This window comes from Sciurus carolinensis, chromosome 3 (assembly GCF_902686445.1).
Source record: "Sciurus carolinensis chromosome 3, mSciCar1.2, whole genome shotgun sequence".
Lineage (NCBI taxonomy): Eukaryota > Metazoa > Chordata > Mammalia > Rodentia > Sciuridae > Sciurus > Sciurus carolinensis.
This window is the reverse complement of record NC_062215.1, coordinates 79626353-79648292: the sequence shown is the minus strand read 5'-3', so window position 1 is coordinate 79648292 and position 21940 is coordinate 79626353. Positions and strand designations below refer to the sequence as shown.

At 50.1% G+C, this 21940-nt stretch overlaps 1 protein-coding gene across 4 annotated transcripts in view; it reads left to right on the top strand.

Moving 5' to 3' along the window:
- The first annotated feature begins 3357 nt into the window (after window positions 1-3357).
- Window positions 3358-21940, top strand: part of Steap3 (STEAP3 metalloreductase) — a 39176-nt gene continuing 20593 nt past the window's right edge. For 3 of the 4 annotated variants that reach the window (XR_007107961.1, XM_047547734.1, XM_047547737.1), the window contains exon 1: window positions 3358-3532. Coding sequence is in view for 2 of the 4 variants with exons in the window: in XM_047547734.1 (XP_047403690.1) it covers window positions 3430-3532 (103 nt within the window). In the remaining 2 variants the exon portion in view is untranslated. Of the gene's footprint in view, window positions 3533-8537; window positions 8605-21940 lie in introns of those variants that run through there. The other variant, XM_047547735.1, reaches the window with a different exon arrangement.

The window sequence follows — 21940 nt, the reverse complement described above, 5'->3', positions numbered from 1 at the left end:
ATTGAGCCTCTGAAGGATCAGAAAAGGACCCTGAAGACTAGTGTGCCACAACATGCTGAGAGGCAGTGGACATTGCCTCAGGATCACGTCCCTCTGACCTTGTTTGGAGAAACTCTCCGGAATTTCCTCCTCTAGGGAAAGCTTCTTTTAAAAGAAAAGCAGTGGCAGGGTGTGACTTAGTGGTAGAGCACTTGCCTAGCATGTTCAGAGGCCCTGGGTTTCATACCCAGTTCTGCAAAAGAAAAAAAAGAAAAACAGCCTGTTTTTTCTGGGTGTCAAAGTGGGGTCTTGAAGTTCTGATGTTTAATACTTAGAACAGGACCTGGTATGTGGCAAGTCCTCAGATAAACGCTTGTCATTATTATCACAGATACTCGGGCCTCTTAAAATACTCCTGGGCTCCCCCTCCAGCATGATCAAACCTGACTTCTCAAGGGCAACCAGGGCCTCCGCTGGCTCGCCCCTCCCTCCCCGGCCCTGACTCCTGCAGTGCCTCTCAGGCCCCCAACCTGTGCACAGGCCGGGGCCTGTCCCCAGCAGCTCTCACAGCAGTGAGGGAGGTTCCAACACTAAGACCTCACTACCTCAAGCTGGCAGGAGCACGAGGCCCAGCAAGCATCTTTACCCCCTGGGACAGATGGAAGCGGAGAAGAACAAGTTCCCTGGGCTTGTCCCAGGAAGTCCTCTTCCTAGGAGAGGAAAGGGGCCTTCTGGGAGGCTTGTGTCTTCAGGGAAATGACTTTTTCAGCGGGCCGCCTTCCTCTCCAGTCTTGGAAATCAGGATTAAACACTGGAGAAACACCCAGGCAAGTGTAGAAAGCAAGTTCTATTTGAGAGAGACAGAGATAAACTTTTCCTGAGACTAAAGGACCCAGAGCTGGGTATCCGTAGGAGTGGGTGTGTCTTGCCTTTTCATAGATCCCAGGTTTCCTCTCCTTACCCACCTGCCTACGTGCCTAAGGACAGGAAAAGAGCCCTCCCGGGTGTGATCATTAGCAACTCCTTGGGGTGGGAAGAGCGATTCCCCAGAGGCGTTAGCAACCCATTTCCTTCTCCTTAATAATTAGCCAATTAGTCTTCATCTGTGCAACCTGATCATCTGCTATCTATGCTGACCACCTGTCCTTCGCCCCTGTCTCCATCTGACTCACTTTTTTGTTATTGTTGTTTTGAGATGAAGTCTAGCTGCATTGTCCAGGTTGATCTTAAATTCCTGGGTTTAAGCCATCCTCCTGCCTCAGCCTCCTGAATTGCTGGGACTACAGGCACATACCACCATGCTTGGCTAGGTCTGACAGAGTTTTAGTGAATGCCTACCAAATGTCAGGCGCTTTCCTAGTGATGTTGCACTTAATGCTCACAACCAGCTCAAGATGTATATAAGCTCCCATTTTGCAGGGGAGGAAACCATGAGGCTAGTGGAGAGTTAATTTGAACCCTGGTTTGTTTGGCTCCAAAGTTCAGACATGTTTTTCCTTTACTTTTTTCTTCTCCTCTCCTCCCCTCCCCTCTCCTTTTCTCGTTTTCTTTTCCCTTATTTGCGGCTCTGGGCATGGAACCCAAGATTCCTACATGCTCAGGAAGCTCTCTACCTCTGAGCTCCATCCCCAGCCCACTGCATGTCTCTTGACCCTGTGAATGCCTCCAGAGGCCAAAGCTTGCCTCTCTACTTCCCTGGAGGCCCCAACCCTGGTTTGCTGTGACCTAGGACCCTGGGCCCACAAGCGGGCCCTGGGCCATTATGTACCCCACCCACCCCTTGCAGGGATCTGGCCTCTCCCATGCTGCAGTCAATACTGGCCTTGGAAATCAGGGTCGGGTTCTCATTCTTCCCCTGCTGTTAAAGATCAAATGCCCGAGAAACACCGAGGCAAGCATGGAAAGTGAGTTTGACTTAAGAGACAAAATGGATAGTAGACTTCTCTGGAGAGAGGCAGACACCCAGAGCTGGTGCCTGCAGGAGTCGGAGTGTCTTGCTTTTTTTATAGACCCGCCCGACCTCCTTTCTTTCCTGTCTATGTGCTCAAAGGCAGGAAAGAGTAGACCCCGGGTGATTGCTGTGTTGGAATGTCCAATCCTTTCCCCTAATGAGGCATAAGCATCCCGTCTCCTTTTCTTTGATAATTAGCCTTCATCTTTCCAACCCAATCATACGCTGACTACTTGTCCTTTGCCCCTGCCTTACAGTCACCAGCAATGACTAAGGATGGCTCTGAATGATGGCCCTCTTGCATGGTGTCATGAAGGCAGCCAGAACACCAGACAGAATGAGAATCTTGAGAATTTACCCGGCATCCCATACACTTGCTTTCCAGCTGGACGGATCCCTGGTAAACGCAATACGGAGCAGTCACCTTTAACAGTGGTCCACTTTATGCTTTCAATACAGCCCTTGCTGCTCTGGCACTACAATTTATTTTTAAAAAGAACATGTTTCTTTCTCTTCCTCTCTCCCTGCTCCTCCCTAATCTCAGGGAAAACAGGATCACCTTCCTTCCCCATCCTAGGCAGTTATCTGTCCCTGAGTGCACACCCCACAGGAACAAAGGAATTCAGATTGGGGATGGCACAAAAAGATCTCAGAAATGACTATCTCCCAAATTAACAAGTGAATTACAACTCCAGACAGAGAACATGTGGAATGTAGCCTTTGAATCACCTCTTTAAAAGACCCCTGTTCCCCTGGATGGGCAGAATCATAGCGTCTGGGACAGGAGTCCCCTGTGCCTCTTCTCTGCTAGCAAAGCAAAAAAACCTTGTCCTTATTATTGGATTGGCATTGGGGGCAAGGGTCCAGCTTTCAGTAACAGCCTTCCAAGATGTTGGGGACAGATCACCCTAAGCAGTCTGAGGTGCATTGTGAGAAGTGTTTGGAAGAGAATTATTTCCCTCTGGTCATTCTGCATGCACTGCCCCTAGTCCTCAAGCTGTCACCAAATGTGTTCAGGCCTCTCCCCACAGAAGCCTTGTACTTGGAGAGGTAGGGGAAGATCTGGGAGTCAGGGGAACCTGGTTCAAATTCCAGATCTACCATTTCCTCACTGTGTGATGTTTAACAGGTAATATCCTCATATGAAAAATGGAGCTGGTCCCATTCATTTTGCAGTTTCAATATAGCTTGCCACCAGGTGAGCAAATGTTATTTCCTTCCCTCATGTCTCTTGGGGGACAAGACCAGGGAAGCAGAGAACTGGGCAGGTTAATCACAACCCCAACCCTGGAGGGAGGTTTTATCTCCGTCCTTGACTTCAGTGTATTTGCAGATGACCCTGAGGCCACTGACCAACACGCCCCGCCTGCAGAGCTCATCTGTAATCTGCCTGTCCTTAAGCCTCCGTCCATACTGGTCTCCACCACCTGAGCTGTGCTGAGTGAGCTGCAGTCACCCAGCCTGGGATCCCTGCAGAAGAAGGAGCAGCACTTGGAGACATGGCAGCTGAGGTCCCTGGTGACCAGGGCGCCTGCCCTACCATCCTTTCTCAGGACTGTGGAAAGTCACCTGACAAGGACAGCACCTCCCACCCCAGACCTGGTGAGCTGGACTCTGATGGGCAGGGAGGAAGCAGGGAGTGGCACGTGATGAGCATCCTGTGCCAATTCCCCCACCAGCTGCTGGGGTTTCTTTACTTAGCAACTTCTGGCAGAAGTCCAAGGAGGCATGCTTCTTCCAACCCCTCCATCCTCCTTCCAGAATTCAGTAGAAGTATGCCATGACCATGAGAGATTGACAGTAGTCAGAAGGAAACGGGGAGGGCTGGGGGTTTGGCTCAGTGGTAGAGCACTTGCCTAGCATGCAGGTCTCCCTGGGTTCAATCCCCAGCCCTGAAAGAAAAAAAAAGGAAAGGGGGAATTTGCCACTGTAGTCTACATAATTTATTTTGTTCCTGGTGTCGGCTTGGGATAATTCACAATGGAAAGCTTAACAAGAAGGCTGATAGTAAACTAAACACAGAATCCTGGATTAGGGAAAAAGAAAGGGAAATTAAATGTGTTTAATAAGAATAAAACAGTCAGAAACATGGTTCTGAGTATCCTAGCCACCATGGTGGAAGGGAAATAAGATCAGTTCTTGGAAAGGACCCCCACCAATGGAATGGCTGAGCTGTCTAAGGAACTGTGTTCAGGAAAGAGTAAGTGTATTTGTCTTTTTTTTTTTTCTTTGAAGTTTTGTATAATAGGCACTGAGTGCTATGAAGGGTAGATTTATTTGCCTCGTATTTATAGAAATTCAGAATCAGATAAATGAGGCTATTTGGCTCCCTGAGGACCTTCAGGAAAGCAGAGTATGATATCGAAGCGCAACCTGGTGAGGGTGAGGGTCCGTCAATTTGAGGCTTCTGTTGCCAGCCTTGACCTGGAGTGCCAAGGAGCTGTCAGTTTCCTTAGTTGTACTATGAACCAGTGCTTCCAATCTTTAATGTACATTTTTCTAGGGGGTCTTGTTAAACTGCAGTTCTAATTCAGGAGCCGGAGCCGGCCTGACACTGCAGTTTTAAAACCCTCCCTGGGTGTCATGCAGTAGCAAGGGCCTGAAGCCCAGACTCCTCTAGCTGTCTAAGAGTGCCATTCTAACCAGCCCCCCAACTGGAAAGGCAGTGCCATGACTACCGCAGACACAAAGCAGCTGCTCCTGGGCTCGGCAAACGCTTCCTGCAGGTGCTGGGCCAGCTTCCCTACACTTGAGCTGGTCACCTTGGTCTAATCACAAGCCAGGATCCTTGATCCAACACAAGAGTTTATACCTTAGTACCTACTAAGTACCAGGAAAGCCCAAAGAAAAATGGTACCTTACCTACCCTGCTCTGTCCTTTACCCACCTTCCCCCAGCACCTGCCTGTAGAACCTTCCTAATGGTCTTGCGTCAGCCACTGTTAAATCTCCCTGTGGACACACAGTCTCATTACCCTGAGCTCAGAGAAATTATCTTCTCTAAAGAGCTCAAGTTTCAACAGAGGACTGGAAGGAGGACTGCCTTACACCACAGCAGACTACTGACCTTGGGGATGCCAGGAGATTTGGGGTGTGGTTGGGGGTTTCCAGTGTCCCATAAGCCATGGCTTTACAATACTGTGCAATATGCAATACTGGTTCACAATAATATGCTGTGGAAGCCATCTATATGTATTTTTTTTTAGATTATTTTTGTTGCGGGTTTTTTTCTTTGTTTGTTTGTTTGTTTGTTTTGTACCAGGGATTAAACCCAGGGGCACCTAAGCACTGAACCACATCCCCAGACCTTTTTAAAAAAGAAAAATATTTTATTTAGAGACAGAATCTCACTGAGTTGCTTAGGCCTCACTAAGTTTCTGAGGCTGAATTTAAACTTGCGGTCCTCTTGCCTCGGCCTCCAGAGCCCCTGAGATTATAGGTGTCCAGCACCAAGCCCAGTCTTGTTGTTTTATTTTGTCATGCTGGGGATGGAACCCAGGGCCATGTGCATGCTGGGCAAACACTCTACCACTGAGTTACGCCCTCGACACCACCAGCCATATATCTAAATCCCAGGCCCCAACACATTTCTGCCATCTTGCCTCACAGTCTAGTTGCATTATTCTTCTGGCTCCGGGTGTGACTGACATGGGTGACACTGGATCTTCATGAACACAAAGATAACTCTTCCATTTGCCTGAGTCACCCTCAGGATCTTCCTGCCTCATTCCCTCCCTCACAGAAGGGTGATTCCCTCCCTGTACTCCCAAAGCTTGGGGGAATCTCAGGGTGCTGGAAGAAGCACAATTCTGCAAGGAACACTAGCTTCCTTGGGACACAGCCCAGCCCACCCCACCCAGCTGGGCAGGAACAGATCCAGGTGGCCTGGCTCCTGGTTAGGGCTGTCAGAATTCTTTGAGGTCCATGGCTTCCTGTGGACATCTCATTTTAATAGTCAATTCAAGTATTTATTTGGTGAAATGGATGTATTCTGTCCTAGTCTACAAATGCTGGATCAACCCAAGAAACTGAGAGTGAACAACATTCCTGTTTCCTCTGGTCCAAGTAGAAGATGAATCTAGATTATTTTCCTAGATACTCTTATTTGTTTATTTAGTGGTGCTGAGGATTAAACCCAGGGGTGCTCTACCACTGAGCTATATCCTCAGCCCTTTTAAAATTTATCTTGATACAGGGTTTTACTAAGTTGCCTTGAACTTATGATCCTCCAGCTCCAGCCTCCTGAGTCACTGGGATTACAGGCATGTGCCAACAGGGCTGGCTTCATCCTGGATACTTTTGTCCTCGTAGCCAAAGGGCTAGTCTCCTCTTCAAGGAAAAGGTGATCCCAGGGGCTCTGTAAATAAAACGTTCAGCAACCCCAGGCACAGAACCCCATAAATGCATGTAGGGATCTTCTCTATGAGCAGCATGTGATCACTGAGCACGTGGGACAGCAGGGTGGGCAGGAGCCCTGGTGGAAGCTTCCCAGAGATGCTGAAGGAGCTGAAAGAGGGCAACAGGAAGTGTGTTGATTTGAGAAATATTTACTGAGCACCTATTACCTGCCATGCGCTACTTTAGCAATGAGTAAAACAGACAAGAATCCCTGCCCTGGAGGAGCTCACATTTCTGTGGGAGGAAGTTATTACCATGCAATAGATGTAAGAAATGTATACTCTATAGTATATTAGAAAATGATAAAGCCTTTGGAAAAGAAGAAGGGGGGAGGGAGGGAAGGAAAGAAAGGGAAAGGAAAGGGAAGGGAAGGAAGAGAGAGGGAGAGGGAGAAAGAAAGAAAGAAAGAAAGAAAGAAAGAAAGAAAGAAAGAAAGAAAGAAAGAAAGAAAGAAAGAAAGAAAGAAAGGGAAAGGAAAGGAGAAAGTAATCCAAACATGCAAGATGGAGGAGATGAGGGTAGGCTCATGAAGGCCATATTTCAGCGAAGACTTAAGGGAGGAAGGTGGGGGGTTCGTGGGGATTCCTGGGTCAACAGAAGGAACAGCAAGGGCCATGGTCTTGCCTGATCTATTAGAGAAAAGGGAGAAGGTCTGTTCAGCAGGGTGGAGCTTGAGTAGAGATGGGGAATGGAAGATGGGGTCCAGAGCCATTCATGCTAGGCCTTGGAGGCCATTCCAAGGATTTGGTTTTTGCTCTGAGACACCCTGGGGAGCTGAGGGATGGTTTACAGCAGAGTGACTTGATCTGTTAACGGTCTTGTAAGGGTGGCTCTCACTGTTCTGCCATTGGGCTGGTTCAGAACACCAGAGTCTGACCCATAGAAGGTGCTCAACACACCTCAGTACCTCCTGTGAGTGCATTCCTTGAAGAAGACAGGTGGTGGTCCAGGCCAGCAGAGCTAGGGAGAGGGGGACCCTGCCAGCAGGAGGAAGCCCATGGCAGTGAGAACGCACAAGGTGCTCATTGTGGCCTAATGGGTTGGTGGGAGGGCAGAGGGGCCCCTCATCACAGCCTTTAGAGCAAATCTCTGCTTCCTCATCTCTTCCTCATCTCCCTTTTGGGGTCCTATGGTAGGGCCATTCTGGAGGCCCAGCACCCCCACATCTGGCCTCCCTAGGGCTTATCTCTCTGATACAGTTTGACTTCCTGGAAACAGGACTCTTATACTTCCTAAGAGTAACTTGAAACCCCTTATCAGGAGCTGGTGGAATATGACCCCCCTCTGGAATATTCTAGAAAAGGTCCCAGGGGTTAGGAAACCCCTATTTAGCCTACCAGATGCTGAGTGAAGTTAGTCTTGGCCACTTTACTATCAGTCCCTGTTTCCTCACCTGTAAGGAAGAGGAGGCACTGTCAACAGCAGATGTGGCCTCGGCTAGGAAAGGGCTTGGGACAACAGTACAATGTTTCCTCCACCTGTGAGCCACCTCCCTGTTGTGCCATGAAGCCTGTAGAATGAGGGGTGGGGGCAGCAGAGGACAGTGTCTTAGGACAGGGAACTAGACAGGGCTCCTGCACATCTCCTGGGGTACTGTTGACCTCCAGCCCCAGCCCTGTGAACCTATAAGGAAGGGTCAAAGGTCCACCCTGAAGGCGGACAAGAGACAGGGATGGAACAGGACCACAAATGCCTGGATTCAATCTTGTTAGAGGGAAGGAGCGGGGCCTCCTGCCCTCACTTCCATTGGAGGGAAAGAAAGAGGTCTCCGTCCAGGGGGTTGGGCCTCTGCCCACCTGTGCAGGCTTAACCTGCCGCTTGGTCTGCCAGTATGACCTCGGTTATAAAATGGGCTTGAATTTGAGGTGGCCCTCGGGTTAGGGCAGGGAACGAGGTCACCTCGTCCTCCATGCCCTGCTTGTCCTGGTTAAGAGGTGACCGGAATTCTGCTAGCTTTAACTGCATGCCGACAAGGAAGCAGCAGCCCTGGCTCCAAACCTCCCGCCTGAGGCACGAGGAGGAGGCTGGTTGGTCGCTTCCTCCGATGCCCGGGTTGCAGGGCTGGGCGGGGACCGAGGACTCTGCCGCTCCGCGATTGCTGACCGAGAGGTGGCCGAGCCGGATAAGCAGTGGCGGGTTGGCCGGCGGCCACCTCCCGCGCAACTCCTGCCCCCGCGGGTGGGCGGGGCGCGGGCAGAGGAGGAGCCTAGGGCCGAACCACCGCCTCCGCCGAGGACCTGCAGCCACTGCCGCTGCACGGAGCGGCGGGCCAGAAAGGTGAGTGACCTTCCCTGTCGCCTCGGGGCTATGCGCTGCGCCGCGTCACCCGGACCCCAGCCCATCGCCCGTCCATTTGCACCCCGAGCCATTGCTACTGGTCTGGCAACCTCCATGCCTTCTGACCGAGCCACGTGCGCCCGGTGGTAGAAGAACCCAGTCCTGGTCCCCCACCGGTGCGCTTCCTTTCTAGGGACGGAAGCCGCGCGTGCCGGGCGGGGTGGGCAGGGCCAGGAACCGAACCGGGGTGCAGAAGAGGTCCCGAGTTGGGATGCAGCTCTAAGCGCCCCTCCTGGCGGCCCCAGCCCAGAGCCTCCAGCGTGCCGGGAGGGTCTGCACAGCGGGTCCCAGGGGAGGACAGGCAGCCGTGGGCGGGACCTTCCTGGATCTTCCTCTACTGGCCTCCGGCTCCAGCACAGCGCGGGCAGGGGCGCGGGACCTTGGTCAAAGAGGCTGGCCTGCCCAGTGCCCGCCCCTGCCCGCGGAGCTTTTGCCTGGAAAGTTCCCCCTCCTTTCCAGTTCCCCGAAATTTGGAGGCAGGCTGCCCGGAGAGGTGTGATTGGAACTTTGGTCACTCCATCTAGATGAAGGGGGGTGCGAGCAACTGTTTGTTTATTCGTGTGCGAGTCAGGAGGCGCGATCTGGTCAGAAAAGGAAAATGCCCACAGGTTCTTTTGGAGGTCTGGTACCGGGCATGAGGGTGTTCGGGGTCCCTTCTGAGACGGGCTGCAGAAGTGGGGTTCTGGAAATGCCCCCAGGGAAACATTTCTGTACATCAGAGTGCAGTCATGATATAATTAATAGCAAACATTTATTGTACATTTATGTGTTCCGGGCCTCTTGCGGAGGGCTCTGCACGCAATATCCCAGCTAATCGTCACAGCAGGAAGGCATCATTATTTTCTCTTGTTACAGATGGAGATGCTGAGCCTCAGAGAACCTGGGTATTTTGCAAAGATACTCAGTTAGCAAGTTGCACAAGATTTGAACCCTGATTTATCTTACTTGGGAACCAAGAGGAGCTTACTAGTGGAGAGGGACAGGCTGTGTCCTCAGAGGATCCTGGCAGTCCAAAGAATGCAATGCTGGGGGCCAGCATGTTCCCAAGATCAAAGGTTCTCACCAGGGTGTGCCCCCTCAGTCACCTGGAAGCTCTGTTAAAAATGCCAATGCCCAGGTCCCATGTTCTGTGGAAGGAATCAGTCAGGTGCACCTGGAGGGCCTAGACTCACCCCTGCAGCAACCTGCAGAGGAACTGTCTAGGAGCAGGTGCCTCAGTGTCTGATGGATAAGTGGGTCTAGTGGGGTAGAACGTGTCTGGAGGGTGGGGGAGGACGGGGAGGCTTTCTGATGCTGGCCTTAGAGCCCACAGGGAGTTCAGGCTGGGTCCCCTGATCAGTCACTTGAGAGTTGAACAGCCTTAACCCAAGTCTGCTGAGGTCTTGGGAATCCAGCTTGGTCAAGCTGAGACCACAGATGTGCCCTGTCCAGCCTAGAGACATCGAACAGGTGGATTCCTCTACCATTCATGTTTTCTGCGCTTTGTCCCATAGCTCTTTCCTCCCTGAACTTATCAGAGACCAGAGTGCTAGGCAATGTCTCGAGGGAATTAAAAAGTGAAAGTACCTGGTGGAAGTTCACACCCAAGTGCCAGGTTGGGGAAGTGGCAGCTAACTGCCAATAGGGCAGAGAGCCTGAACCTCAGCTGTCATTGAAGTCCTGAACTTGTTTCTTCTTCTATATAAATCTTGCCAAGAACTTTGGATATGTTATCCCCATCAGGGACAATGATGGCTTCCTGGGGGTTAACTGTGTGGAGTGCTGAGTTGTGGAGATGTATTAAATATCAGGCCCCTCTCTCTTCCCCTAGGGTATGTGTATTAATCTGATGGAAACTTACAGGCTCATTGCTCTTCTAGTCTGAACCCTGATTCCCTGGAAAAGGCAACTGAAGCCCAGAGAGTGACCTCCAAGGTCCTCTTTGTGGAAGAGCTGGCTCCAGCTCCAGACCCCAGGTTTCCCAGCTCAATGTCTTGGCCAGTGCCTCCCAGCCTGGACGAGAAGTCTGCTTCATTCCTTGTCCACCCTGCAGATGAGCTCAGTGGGCTGGGGTGGTTTTCAGGCAGTTGGGGTGGAGTAGGAAGCAGGCCATTCAAGAACTTGGGTTCCTTTGCCTTCCAGTTACGACTGGATCCACCTCTTCCTGCCCTCCCTTTCATGCCTGCTTGCTAGGAGTTCCTGGGCTGGGCAGGTGGGAGCTATGCTAAGCACTGCATGCAATTGTTTTCTAGTATGGGATCCCGAAATGGGCCCCTTGATTTAAAGTGAGGAAGTTTGCTAATTTCAGTAGTTATTAAAATCTAAGACCAAGTTGACTCTATTCCTCCTCCTGGGAGTCGAAGGAGCATGGCAGGTACCTCTCTTTTCCACTCGCCCTGGCCCAGCACAATCAGGAGATTGTGGAGATGATAGAACCTGGGGACAGGTAGGGGCGGGTACTCTGGGGGTATACAAACGTTTGGCTATAGAGCTTTCACCTCCTCCTGGATGCCCCCTGCACCTGGATCCACCCACCTGTCCAACTCTGCCTCCCATGGCTCCCAGGCCTCTGTGCACTACAACCTGTCAGTTACCGCACATGAAATGACAGTCCTCACCCCTGCCATTCGACCTCCTGTGTGCCAGGCCCTGGACCAAGCAGAGAATGGGCATGAGCTCATTTGTACCTCCAAATTCTTAAAAGATGGATAATGTTGTTCTCCCAACCACATAACTTTCTCAAGGACAGATGAGATTCCAGTCTCTTCTTTCAACCCCAAACCTGAGATTCCTAACCACTAACTATATGCCTGTCCAAATTCTGCTTCATCATTTATTCATTCAACAAACACTTACTGAGCACTCACTCTGTGCCAGATACTCTAGAGACTGACTGAGCCCCACTTTTGGCAGGGTGAATGTCACAGTCATCATTTGTCACCCCTGGAGGCCCCTACCATCCACATATTTCTGAATACAAGTAGGAAACAACCTCAGAGAGGCCTAGGACCCACAGCTATTGTGAAAAATGATTCAAAATCAGAGACAACACCTCCCCACCCCCCAGTTGGAGGTATTGACTGCTGTGCTGCGCCAGGGTCGATGGGCTACTGCTTGTGAATCATAAACTCCTGCATGGTTTCTCAACCCAGGGCAGACTGTCTCCCTCCTCTTCAAGTGTGGCCAGTACCAGAAACATTGCTCTGAAATGACCATGGTTTGTTGCCTCAGTAACATAAAAACCCTGTCACTGGAGAATTCCTCCAATAACATAAAATGAGAATTCCTCAGTAACATAAAAACCCTGTCACTGGAGAATTCCACTGGAGAATTCCTTCCCAGTCAGTCTGCCCCCATACATCACATCGTCACCTGCAACAGGTGAGCACTGCTTATTCTGCAGTCAGGTGGTAAATTATTCCTACCTCCTTCTTCCACTTAATGACAGGTAGTTGGATTCTAACCAAGCAGAGCATTTTCGTCTTGGGTACCAAGATTTGAACGCTTTGCCGCTGAGTTACATCCACAACCCCTTTTATTTTTTATTTTGAGACAGAGTCTCACTAAGTTGCTAAGACTGGCCTTGAACCTACAATCCTTCCTCTGCCTCCCAAATTCCTGGGATTACAGGCATGCACTACCATGCCTGGCTGCATTTTTAAATAATTTCTCAATGTGCTGGGGATGGAACTCAGGGCATTGAGCATGCTAGGCAAGTGCTCTATCATTGAATTACACCCTGAATGTCAAACAGCTGGTTTGTCAGTCTTTTTGAGCTGTAAGATTAGGAAATTAAACTGGGGGAAAAAAAGTTAAAACCCCAAGATTGTAACATAGATTAGTGGTATAAATGTAATGGAATGTAAGATTGGCGAGAGGGCTGCTGATCTTTTCATGGTAGATTGGGCTGTAGACAGTAGGGTTCCTAAGGTGGGTGTGCTGGGGTCTGGGGTGGAGGGACCTCTCCTGTGACTGTAGGCATTGTGGGATGGATGTCAGGCTGTGGGGAGGTGGTGGTACCCAGAACTGGAAAGGAAAGAAGCAAGAAGTCAAGAACTGTGATGCAGGGAACAGGGTGCCAGCAGGTGGGCTGCCATCCAGGAATGGCATCTCATCCAGATCAGAGAGCTGGAAGGCAGAGACCACAACACTTGGCTGTTGGGAGTTCCAGTGTGGCTGCTTTTTGTTCTTCGTGGTCCTTGCTGCAATTCCTGTTGAACATCGGGCATGGATGCGTGGAATACCGATGGGAGAGTGTTTTCAAGATCCCAATCTGCAGGTCTCAAAACCCCGGGAGATGTGTCACAGCTGACTTGCAGCTCTGAGGGACTGTGGGGTGCTTGCAAGCTCCTTTCCACTGAGTCTGATGGCTTTGTTTTCTAGAGAAGTGTGGTTTCTGCACAGGGTGTCTTCTCCAAGGGAATATGGAGAGCACCCGGCAGCTTAGATAGGAACAGAGTCCTGAACCCCACTCCGGTCTACTGCATCAGGGTGTCTGGGCTTGGGGCTGCCTGCACACCTGCTGCTTTGGCTCTCTGGGCAATTCTGGTGGATTCCAGGGTTCGCTAATGTTTGAAAACCATGCCTGAGCGCCATCGGCCCCACAGGCATCTGGCAACCTCACCGAGAGCAGAACATGAGGGAGGGGCTGTGTAGACCTGCAGGGGTGAGGGATGTACAGGTCCCTACCCTCAGCTGACACCGTGGGGTGATTTTAGCGCATCCGCAGCCACAGAGGGGGAGGGGTTCAGAGCCACAGGTGGTGGTAAGTGGTCCCCTCAGAGCAGGGACATGTAAGCAAGAACAGTTTTATGTAAAATGTGGGCTGGGGGTGGCTCATGTTTTGTTTTACTTAATCATCAGAACAGAGAGCAACCTGCCCACTGTCACACTAACAGGTGGCTGAACTCGGGTCCGTCTAGTAAGCACCAACTAACACAGCTACCTCTGAATTTAGAGCAAGAGAAGTTGTTGGGAGGCTCTCCGGGACTGGCAGGCACCTTAAGTGTCCGAGAGCTTGGAATGGATCTTCAAGGAAGGGGGATTGGGACGGGCCAGGTAGATCTTAAAGCTTCCAGTGGAAAAATGAGCTGAGTGGGAGGAGGCAGTGGACTGGAAGGAGGGAGTCTAAGGAGATTCCAGAATTTCCCCCTGTCCCCAGAAGTTTTCACTCTAGTAGGGGAGACAAGACACAGGAGGCCACAGCGGTCAGAATGGGGCAGCCTGGTTCTGGTTGGTTGTCATTATAGAGTAATCCTGCCTGAATCCTGCTGGGATGTGTTCCGGTTATCAGATGCCCGGGGTTACTCAGATTCCATATTCCAAGATTGTTAGTTTTCAAATAAATTGAAAACAATCAAATATGCTTTTCCACAGACAGGACTGTCTGTCCGTCTGTCTTTTTTTCTCACCGTGGGCTCTGTCTGGCAAGTAAAGATGACAGTGAAACCTTTGTCAACACAAAATGCTGAGAGAATTATCACTAAGCCAGTGACAGTCATGGTGATTGCAATGAATCACCCCTGGAGAAATTGATGAATCGCCACGTTCTGCAGCCATTATGTTTGGCTTTGTATCTTCAAGAATCTCAACACTTCTCTCTCCCTCTCTTTCTGCGAGGTAGTCCGCCTTGTGCTGGATGACATTTATTCATTTTATGCATCTTGGGTTCTGCTGACTGTCCCGCCTCAGTTCCTGTAGCAAAGACACCAGAGTCTGAGCCACTAATTATCCCCAGCGAGGTTTCCTGCCCAAACAGGAAGTCTCAGGCCAGAACTGCTCTCTCTCAGTGCACTCTCTAACCGAGCAGCAGTCACCACTCCCGGTCCCTTCCCTGTGGCCAGCAGCTGGAGTGCAGGCTGACACGGAGGCAGCCCGCTTTCCGCACCCCTGGCCACAGGTTGGAGACCCATAAGAGAAGGGGTGGCCCGGCTTGCTGTGGGGCTGCCAGGAGCTCCAGAGCTTCAGACCCTCTCATCCAGATGTCACACCTGCCTGTCGTTGGTAAGTCCTGTTAGGGTACAGATCCTGGTGGGAGGTGGCATGGGGAGTAGCAGGCTCCCTCCCAGACTGTCAGCCCCTGGGCTGGATTGTGCCCCTCACATCTCCAGGGAGTCCAAATAATTTGATGTCGCTTAAAGGACTGGAACTGCCCTCTTGGTACTGGCAGCAAAGAGCGCAGACTAATAGGTTCCCAAAATAAAGTGGGGAGTCATCTCATGTGCGCATCTGTTGAGGGATGGGAGTCTAGGTGATTGTCAGGAGCATTTTCAAAGTAAAGGGTTCAAATATTTATCACACGTGGGACCTGCAGGTAGCGAGAGCAACAGCTCTGTGGGTTCCCGTGTGTTGTTTTTTTTTTTTTTTTAAATGTTAATGTTTACGATGCATTTCTGTAGAATACAAGCCCATCGGGAATTATAAATTTTACTTCTTGGTATCCATTTGTGTGTTGGTTTATCACGGAATTGCTGCTGCAAGTAATTGAACCGGATTTTTCTAGAATGATTTGAAAATCTCGATGTTTGTAAAAAGCCCTATCAATTATTCATTCACTTTTAGTTTGCAAAGTGGTGTGGGGCTAAAAATTCTGTTTTCTCTCAGACAGAACTCGCACGTATGTGTACGTGTGGACTGGCCTACGTGCCCGCCTGAGCTTTCTGTCTCCTCTCTGGTAGGAACATATCCTCCTTCCTTTTAAAAATATAATGATTTTTTTATGATGTCTAAATAACGATTCCAGGCAGTATTACAAGAAATGTAACAGTGAAATGTTTGTAAGAGCCCTCAGAAAGGGGAAAATGCCCACAGAGAAAATAGAAATGCACTCATTAAGTGAATGTGGCGATCACCCAGCTTTTAAACCCCTATGATTTGAGACTGGCATCCTCTGTCCCCTCTCTCCTCCTGTCATCTGTGGGAGGTTGGGAGTCAGGTGAGGAGAGGGACCCAGGGCACTGGACTCCTAAACCTGAGAGGGCCCAGGAAGGATAAGACCTGGGGCTGTGCTGCTTTGTCCAGGGCCTGGGATAGAGGGCAACTCCAGATGTGCAAGTTCAACCTGAGAACAGACGGCCGAGGAGCTCAGTGAGGAGGGAGCAGGACAGGAAGGGAGTGGGCCTGAGCCACAAGCTGACCAGGTGACCGCCCACATAAGGAGCTGCTGCCTTCACCACCACAGAGGCAGTCTGAACCTGGGATTGGATGGGGCGAGGGTGCAATGGATCTGGGTCAGGCAGGGGCAACCAGGACCTGGAGGAAGTCCCTTAACCTGTTTGAGCCTCTGTTTTGAGATCTGCAATGTGGAAGTAATGATAGGCTTCCACAGGTCACACCCCGAAAGCACACAGCCTCCGGCATGAGCTCTCCATGGCTGAGTCTGGCCTCGCCCCGTGCCACTTCTGTCTTTTGACTCCTGGTCATTGTGATATTCTTGTGCCAGGCACTTGCTGGGTGATGGGATGCGCCTGCCCATTGCCAATCTGTGCCCCAGGGGAAACCCTGAGTTACCACATAAGGGCAGTCATGTGTCAGTAGTGGCCTTCCCTAAGACTGGCTTCTATTTGCATAGCAAGGGCCCTAATTTTTACTCAGATTATAGATGGTCCCTAACCTACAATGAATGGTTTGATTTAGGATTTCTTGGCTTTACAGTGGGGTGAAAGCAATGCACATTCAGTCAGTAGAAACTGTACTTCACATTTTGGATTTGGATCTTTTCCCAGCTAGCAATAAGCAAGTTACAATGTTTTCAATTTTTGATATTTTCAACTTACAATGAGCTTATTGGATTATAACCCCATCATTAAGTCAAGAAGCATGGGTATGTTTCAGGTCAATAAAATGAGAGAAACTTTCTAGAAGCTATTATTCATTTTACCTGACTGAGAAAAGTGAATTATTCATATCAAAAGGCATTAGGTCTAATATTAACATTGGCATGTGGGAGGGTTTATGGGGATAGGGCCCCCATTACCTTCTTGGACCTCTAAAGGAAGGTACCTGGCTTTATCCTGTCACTTGTGTGCAGAAATCTAAGCAGGGGAGAGGGGAGATCAATTCTGTCTTAAAGAGGAGCGAGGCCTTCCTATTGGAACTTGAGCTTCATTAGTTGGAGGGAAGGGAATTTCCAGGAAAAAAGAGTAAGTCAGAGAAAAAGCAAGGGGTCTAGGTGTACATAAGGCTGTAGACCAGGTAGGTCCTGCTGGGAAGGGCCAAGGAGATGTCACATCTGCCACGGGCTGCAGCTGAGTCAACACCCCAGCGTGAGGAGGCCGGGCCGATTCCTCTCTACAGTTGATATACCATGGCCCAAGAAGCCCTGGGGCCCTAGAGCCCTTGACCCAGCATCTCTAAAGCCTCCCTCCATGGGTACCCCCATACACAGCTGCACCTCAGTGCTCCTCAGATCTGGTGTTTGATTTTCCACTCTGACTGGAGCTGCAGGAGTCTACTTAGGTTTTTATGCTTATTGGCAGTATTTAAATAATTTTTATAATATTTAATTATCAAATAGTGAAATGCTTGGGCAGGACTAGAAATAGCTCCAGGCTGCAGTAGAATTAGAAGCAACTGGTGTCACTTTATTGGGTGCCAGGGGGCCCCAGCAAGTTCTAAGAGAAGACCCATAAGCACACCCTGTCCTTAGGCATAGAATCCAGAAGTTAAATCACTCAAACCACAGACATTAATTGAGCACCCACTGGGTACCAAGGTGCACGAGGCACAGAAATGAGAAAGTGGCCTCCATCTGGTGTGGTGACAGACAAGTGACCCAGGGAGCGTAGTCAATGGTAATGGGACAGAAGAGCAGAGTAAGTCTCAGATTTGGTGGTCCCCTGTATTTTGGCCCAGGGGGAAGTCAGGGACTGCTCCTGGGCTAGCCTTTTGAGCTCTCTGGGACTCTTGGAAAAGTCAGAGCTGGCCTTTGACAGGGATTGGGAAGTGGCTGCATGACGTTCCCCACGCAGGGCAGCTGGAGAGTGAAAGCCAAGTTCAGTGTTCCCATGAGTCAAGAGGAAGAGGCTGCCAAGGGTCAGGGGAGGGGCCCCCAGAGGCTTACTGGAAAAGGCACCTCATGACTAGGCAACCCAAGGGGAGCCATGCACCCCACAAGCCCAAGACTCAGGCACCAGGAGGCAGGCTGAGCTTGGCAGACGCCCTGGAGCTGGGTGTGTGTGTCTTGGCCACCTCTGCCCTTTCTTTGCTTAGGAGCAGGGACGGGGCTCATTCCTGATTCTGCAAATCCTGCACCATGGTGAGGGGAGGGGAGGGACAGCCACAGCCCACAAGATGCTCCAAGTCTCCCTGGAAAGCAAGAAACAACCTAACCCCAGACGCTGAGGCTGCAAATTCAGCCACCACTGCTGATGGTCTCCAGCCTGGCTGGATTAACTGGCCCTCTGGGAGCTGGCTGCCCCCACAGGCTGGTTCCGGGCTCCGCCGGTGCCTGCCGTACCCTGTTGGAGCACTTCACTCCCTGCTTGCACCTTGTAGCAGACCTCAAGAAGGCAGGCTGTCATCTCGCCACCTGCATGGCCCCAATGCCTTGCTCACTGCTGGGTATATAGGAGGTCCTCCGGCAATTGTGAATCAGGGCATTTCTTGGAGAAGCCTTGGCAGGTCTGACCATAGCTTAAAACTGCACAGCTGTGTTCTGCACCGCTTCATAGGTACCCCCAACACGAATTCCAAAGTGAAAGACACCCTTGGGGGTATGTAGCAAAGGGACCCAGGGCCTTGAGCACCCTCTGCTGCCTAAAGCTCCTGGCCTTGGTGCTGACCCCTGGGCCAGCCACTTCCCCTTCCCACCCAGACGGGCTGCCCTCCTGCTCCTACAGGTAGTAATGGAGCATTCCAAAGAGTGATTCTTCCAGCTGGTCTGTTGCATCAAGGCAGTGAAACAGTCCTGATGGCAGGCTGCCAGGACACTCAGTCCTCTGGAAACGTCCTCCTGGTTGGGAGGAAAAGGGCACATGCACCTGACCCTCAAGACCAGGAGGAGTCTAGGGAGATACCAGGGGACTGCATGGTCAGGGAGGGTTTATGGAGGGGGTGGGCTGGGAGCTGTGCTTGACTGTAAAGACCCAGGAGCCAATCTCGAATGACTCTTGCATGCAAGTGGTTTCAGTACATCATCCGTCCCTTCCATGGTACTTTTTTGAGTACCTACTGCAGTATTTTTCAGTGTGGTCCCTGGACCAGCAACATCAGGAGCTCCAGGGAGGGAGCCTAGCAGTAGGTTTCAAGCCGCAGGTGATGCTCATGCACCTCAGTTTGACCTAACGTGTGTCAGCCATGGCTCTGAGTGCTAAGGTCACACAGGGGAGTTTTGCTGTTTCCTGTCTTTGAGGAGCATGGAGTCCTAGGAAGAGACAGGGGACAATGATTGCTCCCAAGGGCAGTGAGGCAGAGGGGCAGCTGGTACAGGCTTGATTCAAGAGCTGGATATCCTGTTGAGGAGGGGTGGCCTGGGGACCCCATGGCATGAGGACTGTCCCTAGCAGGGAACCCATTGCCTCACTGCCAAACCACCCCGGTATCTGCCCCTTAGGCTACCTTCTCCTTGCTCTGCCCCTCTCCCTTGGCTCCATCATCCCCCTCTTCTTCCCCAAGTCCCAAACATCTGCGTCTCCTCTCCTCCCGCTGTCATGGGGAAATGAGTGTGCACCTCTAGGGCATTATCTCAGAGCACATGTTAGAAAGTTTGCAAATACATTTTTCCAGTTTGCAGAGAACCATATATATTGATTTGGGTGCATCTATTTCTGCTTTATACAGACAAAAAGGTTTTTAAAAAATCCTAGAGAGAGAGAGAGAGGAATAAAATGAAAATTGAGTGAATTTAACAGTCCCAGAGTATAGCACTTACCTCCCAGAACCCTCAGTACAACTGAATGAAGTAAGTGCTGTCACCCGATTGTGTACATGAGGAGATGGGGCTCAGGCCACCTGGCTAGTAAGCGATCAGGATGGGATATGAATCCAGCTGCCTCCATGCTGTGCCCTTGCTTGCAGTTTACTAAGGTGATGGATCCTAAATAATCTAGAATGTTCAAATGCTTTCCTGAGCCCATGTTCTGATGGCTACATTGGGAGCATCAAACTGACCTGACTGGGCAAGCTCCCAAGGACTGATTGTGACTGGGGGATGTGATTTGAAGAGTCCCAGGGCCTGGTCTGATCCTCTGCCTAATTAGGGAAGATATAAATTTGAGGAGAAAAGGAGATGTCTTAATTCATTTTCTGTTGCTATAATAAAATTCCTAAGGCTGGGTACTTTATAGAGAAAAGAGGTTTATTCTGGCTCACAATTCCGATCTAAGGTCTAGGAGCTGTATCTCATGATGAGTTTATTGCTGGCAGTGTCCTGAGGGGTGCAGGGTATCACATGGTGAGTGACTTTTATAGTAAACCCTCTGGAGATGATCTGTTAACCCATACATCCAGTAATTGCATGAGTGGATTAACCCATTCATGAGGGCAGACCCAATCACCTCTCAAGGTTCCCACCTGGTCCCACCTTTTAATGTCTCATAATGGGGATGAAATTTCAACATGAGTTTCAGAGGGGGACAAACCATATTCAAACCATAGTGGGGGAAGTAATCAGACCTGTAGCCCCAGCGAGCAGATCTGCATCTGTGGGCTTGTTTCCAGCTGTGTGCCCTTACTTAACCCACTAGACATTTGGGTGAATAGAAGATGTTGCCTCCCACCTCCCTCCCACTGGGACACATCTGTCCAGTTCACTACCATCCTGGGAACAGGTGGGTGGACCTCAGCCCTCAGCACGTCTCCAACGCACATGGCCCTGGAAGGGCTGTCTGCTTGTGTGGGCGGAGCACAGAGAGGGAGCCATGAGCAAGAGCCACAGCACCCACCAAGGTCAAGAGGTACCTAAGGTTCCATCCTTTCCCCTACAGCAACAGCCTACGGGCTCCATCTCATGAGCCTCACTTCTAGAGGTACAGGGCTTAGAAACTTCACTGCAGAAAACAGCTGGAGATCAGCTTTAGCAGGCTGCAGAGCCACCAGCGTTGATGCTACCCAATCCGTGCACTAAGCTCACAGAGTGTCCCTAAGGGCTCTCAGTCCTACTTACTCTTAGTGTATCACATGCTAATAACAGTCTGTGACATCTCTATTTTTCTCATATATATATACATATTTTTTTTCTTTGTGGTGCTGGGAACTGAACCGATGGTCTCACACATGCTGGCAAGCATATAAAAGCTTTTTAAATAACAATTTTTCTTTTTTTTTTTAAATAACTTTATTGAGTTATACCTCACATGCAATCCACCCATTTATAAAGTCTGCAAGTTAATGGTTACTAGTCTATTCAGAGCTGTGCAACCATCACCAGTACCAATTTGATATTATTTTCATCAGTGCAAAAATAAACCCTAGCCCGGTGGGCATTTGCTCCCCATTTTCTCTGAACCTTATATTCCTTAGCAACCACTAATCTGCTTTCCCTCTCTATGGATTTGCCTATTCCAGACTTCTCATATAAGTATAATCGTATCATATGCGGCCCTTTGCCACTGGCTTCTTTCACTGAGCACAGTACTTTCAAGGTTCATGCACGTTGGAGCAGGTATTAAGACTTAGTTCCCTTTTATGGTTAAACATCATTCCATTATCTGGATAGACCATTTGTTGAACCATTCATTAGTTGGTGTATATTTGGGTGATTTATACTTTCTGGGCATTACAAATAATGCTACTATGAATATTGGTGAAACTTTTTTTTTTTTTTTTTTTGGTGGTGGTGCTAGAGATTAAACCCAGGAGGGCACTCTATGACTGAGCTACATCCCCAGCCCTTTTTAAAAATTACTTCCTATTTTGAGACAGTGTCTCATTAAAGTGCCTAGGCTGGCCTTAAATTTGAGAACCTCCTGCCTCAGTCTCCCAAGTAGCTGGAATTACAGGTGCATACCCTCCTGTGCTCATCACCTTTTTTTTTTTTTTTTTTGGTACTGGGGATTGAGCCCATGAGCACTTTCCCAGCCCATTTTATTTTTTATTTGGAGACAGGGTCTCACTAAGTTGCCAAGGCTGAGGCTGGCCTCCAATTTGTGATCCTCTTGTCTCAACCTCCCAAATTGCTGGGATTGCAGGTGTATATCCCTGCACCTGGCTCATCTTCAGGTGATCTTTGATGGTCTGCTCTGGGGATTTCTTGTCTGCAACAAGGTGGAGGACCTGGGGTTGGGTGGGGGTTGCAGGGGCAGGCAGGCAGCTTTGGCAAAGGCCTGACAGTGAGGGAGGAGGTGGAGAACCTACAAAA